Genomic DNA, 4,534 nt, shown 5'->3' with positions numbered 1-4,534 from the left:
AGTACAGTACTGGGATACAGAACCAAATGATAGCTATTTCATAAAATTGGCCACATACATTTTATTCTGTTTTGCCCAGTTACAATCTACTGTATACATTGGAGAACGAGCTAATATGTCATCCATGTATCTGTATTCTGTTTTAGGTCCGGGAGATAAGAAGAAGATACACGCTACTAGCTGAAGCAACTTCTTCTCACCCAACTGCTTCATGGTAGTGGAGATGGCCACTTGGAAAGAAATGGAGCTACGAGATACCCTTTGTGAAAGTATGGAAAGTGGCGAGGAAAATGCAGCCTGCTGCAAAGAGTCCAATTCTGCCAATCTGTATGAGAAAACAGAGTCAACCAGTGCCAGCCTTCTGTCCAACTGGAAAATCCTAGTGAATGGGAATTCCACCAACGAGGGGTTCCTTTCCCGTTTCTCTAAGGAATGCAATGACAGTTTGGGAATTGGACAGGTGAGCTTGGAAGAAGGGGACCAAAGAGTGATTATCAACATTGCCGGGCTCAGGTTTGAAACGCAGCTCAAAACACTCTCCGAATTTCCAGATACTCTCCTTGGAGACCCACACAAGAGAATGCAGTTCTTTGATTCCATGAGGAATGAGTATTTCTTTGACAGAAACAGGCCGAGCTTTGATGGAATATTATATTACTACCAATCCGGTGGCAAAATCCGGAGACCAGCAAACGTCCCTATAGATGTGTTTGCCGATGAGATTGTGTTTTATGAGTTAGGACATGATGCAATGGAGCAGTTCAGGGAAGATGAAGGATTCATCAAGGATCCTGCGGTACCTCTACCAACAAATGACTTTTACAAACAGTTCTGGCTACTCTTTGAGTATCCAGAAAGCTCCAATGCTGCTAGAGGAGTCGCTTTGGTCTCTGTTTTGGTTATTATAATCTCCATTCTCATTTTCTGTGTGGAGACTTTGCCCGAATTTAGAGAAGAAAAAGAATTTCTAACAACTAAAGGTGGTGACAACTCCACTGCCATTGCTACGTCACCGAGCACTTTCACTGACCCGTTCTTTGTCATAGAAACTGCATGTATTATTTGGTTTTCATTTGAACTAGCAGTGAGGTTTACTGTGTGCCCTAGTACAACAGAGTTCTTCAGAAACATAATGAATATCATCGACATTGTGTCCATCATTCCTTATTTTGTGACTCTGATAACTGAATTAATACAACAGACAGAGCCCACAGGGCAGCAGAATATGTCACTGGCTATTTTGAGAATCATTCGACTTGTCAGGGTTTTCAGAATTTTTAAGTTATCAAGGCACTCCAAGGGGTTGCAAATATTGGGACAGACGTTGAAGGCCAGCATGAGGGAACTTGGTTTGTTGATCTTCTTTTTGTTCATTGGAGTGATCCTTTTCTCTAGTGCTGTCTATTTTGCAGAAGTGGATGAACCTCAGTCCCAGTTCACCAGTATCCCTGATGGCTTTTGGTGGGCTGTAGTCACAATGACCACTGTTGGCTACGGAGATATGTGTCCAATCACAGTTGGAGGGAAAATGGTGGGCACCCTATGTGCCATTGCAGGGGTATTAACTATTGCTCTTCCGGTCCCAGTGATTGTTTCAAATTTCAACTATTTCTACCACAGGGAGACAGAGAATGAAGAAAGACAAGCGATACCAGCAGACATAGAAAAACTTCAATCACTGACCATTACAAGAACAGGAAGTGAGGTGTCTCTTAACAAGAACAATGGAGCATGTATTCGCGACGAAGCAAACAATGGAAAGTCATGCCTTTACAATAAACACAGAGAATTAGGAGACGTTTAAAGGGACAATGACTTAAATAATGTACCTTATGTTTCCCTTCGCTAATAGGTTTCTAAACTGAATATGTTTTATGGAATAAAATGGGCGAATGCGCTTTTTATTGTGTGTCCCAAACGATGGATAATAAGAAAAAGGAAATTACGGTATCACATATTTACTAATCATTTTATCAGTCTGTTATGAGACTCATCCATAAAGGAGAAAATAACTTTAATACAGATGTTTACAAACTTTGAACTTGTTAGGGTGGGCATTATCGCTCACTCTTCAGAGGTTAAATATTCCTGTGACTATTGTAAATGAGAACTGGCTCTTGACGGAGATTTAACTCTACATACTATGAGGCAACAAATGTAAACCTGTTGAACTATCATTACCTGCTCTGCTAGCAATTTATCGCCTCCTTGGTGCATACATCTCTATTTATTTTTTTTAAGACTCGCAGTTTATGAATCACAGCTGTCCCAGACTCTAATTTTCTTCCAAGAAAGGTTTGCTATAGAGTTACAAGTAACAGACTGAACCTCTGCATGGCACGAGTAAACTTATGTCTTGTCATAAGTGTATCAACTGTTAATGAATGACTCATGGAACGTAAGGTATTAGCCGTCACACCGGGCTGTTAAATGGAATGCTGACCTTGAGGCATGTTATTTTATACAAGTAGCACACTACTGTTTCAACTCAGTATGTATCCAGCCAGAGCAAGAGTGGTCAACAAGGACATGTGAGACTTTTCTACAAACCAGCCCGTTTATAGACTGGCCAAATATTTTTGATGCAGCAACTATAGTACGAATAGTAGAAATGGAAAAGGGGGTGTTCTAACAGTTGACCTTTCCATAGGTAATAGCTAGTCTAATGGCACAGGTGGGTAACTATTGCCCAGTTTTTTGTATCAAAAGGCTGCATTTTGGTCTTCTTTCAAAGAAGAAACTGTAAAAAGCTTCAGGTAACTGTTTCACGTTTTCATAAAGCACTCATCCACTTGATGCTGACTACCACCATGCACACTGCTTGGGCTGCAAGAAGAAGCAGGTCTTTAGTTCTTTGTTACAGGGTATGTGAATTTCAGTATTCATAAGGTCGTTTTGGCAAATAGCTCTAGAAAAATGATATTCTGACTTGAAAATTACAAGACAATTCTGTAAAATGTGAGAAACTTTGGGGCTGTTAAAAGAAGCCTGTCTGCCGGCCATAAGGGATGGTCAGGAGTATAGTGGTGAAACAAGTCAATTGACTTGTCCATCAACAACTTCTGCAGCATAGTCTTAGAAGTCCACCAGAGCTATGCGGGAATCCTGCTAAAAAGTCTGGGAGATCTGTGTTACTTTCATGTAAACTGTGAGGAAGCTTCATTTTCATGCAACCTGGCGCAATATTTACGATTTTTGTTGACCGGGTATGAAACACTTTCATTGGGAAATAGCCATTTCAAAGTGTACTTAAGTGACTAGACTGTGGATATTTATTAATTCTTTCGCCATCCTAAAGAAACCCTTGAGATTCTGTAAGGATTCTGACATTTTTTTCTTTTTTTTGCTGACGTTTTACTACAAATGCATATTTTCTATGACAGTGCTGCAATTGACAAGTGCATGTCAAGGATAAAAATGTGAATGTTGCCAGTCATTTAAAAGTAGGCATCATACACAGTCTTTTCAAATGGGGAAAAATTCCAGTCCCAACCACTTAGAGGCTTACATCCCCATCAGGTAGAGGATGTTGTGAAGGTGAAAGCAGGCTAACATGCACAGAGAAATCCAGATTGTCCTACTAATTTGTTGTATTTGCGTTTCAGATTTAAAATTTGTTATGGTGTAAGTATGTCACATTTTGCTGCTATGTATTACTCTCTCTGACATACCATCAAGAAATAAAGATGTAGGTAAAATCCACAGGCAATTAGTTATATTTTCTATAACTTAATATTTAAGAAACCAAGGGCCATATTTATACTCTGTTTACGCCGGAATTGCGTTGTTTTTTTTTAACGCAAATCCGACGCAAAGCTAACTCCATATTTATACTTTGGCGTTAGACCCGTCTAGCGCCAAAGATCTTGGAGTTTGCGTCATTTTTTAGCGTGGACACCTACCTTGCGTTAATGATATGCAAGGTAGGCGTTCCCGTCTAAAAAATTACTCCAAGGCATGTGCGCCTTATTTAAACTCCCGTGCAAAAATGACGTACGGGAGTGGGCGGGTCAAAAAAATGACGTCCAGCTGCTTTTGCGTAATTTTTTAACGCCTGGTCAGGGCAGGCGTTAAGGGACCTGTGGGCTCGGAAGGAGCCCAGAGGTGCCCTCCCATGCCCCCAGAGACACCCCCTGCCACCCTTGCCCACCCCAGGAGGACGCCCATGGATGGAGGGACCCATCCCAGAGACCTTAAGGTAAGTTCAGGTAAGTATTTTATTTTTTATTTTTTTTGGCATAGGGGGACCTGATTTGTGCCCCCCTACATGCCACTATGCCCAATGACCATGCCCAGGGGACATAAGTCCCCTGGGCATGGTCATTGGGCAAGGGGGCATGACTTCTGTCTGTGCTAAGACAGGAGTCATTTCAATGGGGGTTGGGAGTAAAAAAAAATGGTGCAAATCGGGTTGAGGCCAATATTTTGCCTCAGACCTGACTTGCCCCATTTTTTGACGCCCAAGCTCCATTTTCCCCTACGCCGGCGCTGCCTGGTGTGGGTCATTTTTTTTTTACGCACACCAGTCAGCTGC

The 4,534-nt window shown here is 41.6% G+C and overlaps 1 protein-coding gene across 1 annotated transcript; it reads left to right on the top strand.

Moving 5' to 3' along the window:
• Positions 1-223: 223 nt before the first annotated feature.
• On the top strand, positions 224-1,804 carry KCNA10 (potassium voltage-gated channel subfamily A member 10). The gene has a single exon (XM_069242164.1). It carries the CDS (start codon positions 224-226, stop codon positions 1,802-1,804), a length of 1,581 nt encoding a protein of 526 aa, XP_069098265.1.
• The last annotated feature ends 2,730 nt before the right edge of the window (positions 1,805-4,534 follow it).

Source organism: Pleurodeles waltl, chromosome 6 (assembly GCF_031143425.1).
Source record: "Pleurodeles waltl isolate 20211129_DDA chromosome 6, aPleWal1.hap1.20221129, whole genome shotgun sequence".
In the NCBI taxonomy this organism is placed as follows: Eukaryota; Metazoa; Chordata; class Amphibia; order Caudata; family Salamandridae; genus Pleurodeles; species Pleurodeles waltl.
This window is presented reverse-complemented; position numbering and strand designations above follow the sequence as displayed.

Excerpts from the sequence above, each read along its gene's own strand:
- KCNA10 (XM_069242164.1), top strand. The coding sequence starts at position 224 with ATGGCCACTTGGAAAGAAATGGAGCTACGAGATACCCTTTGTGAAAGT.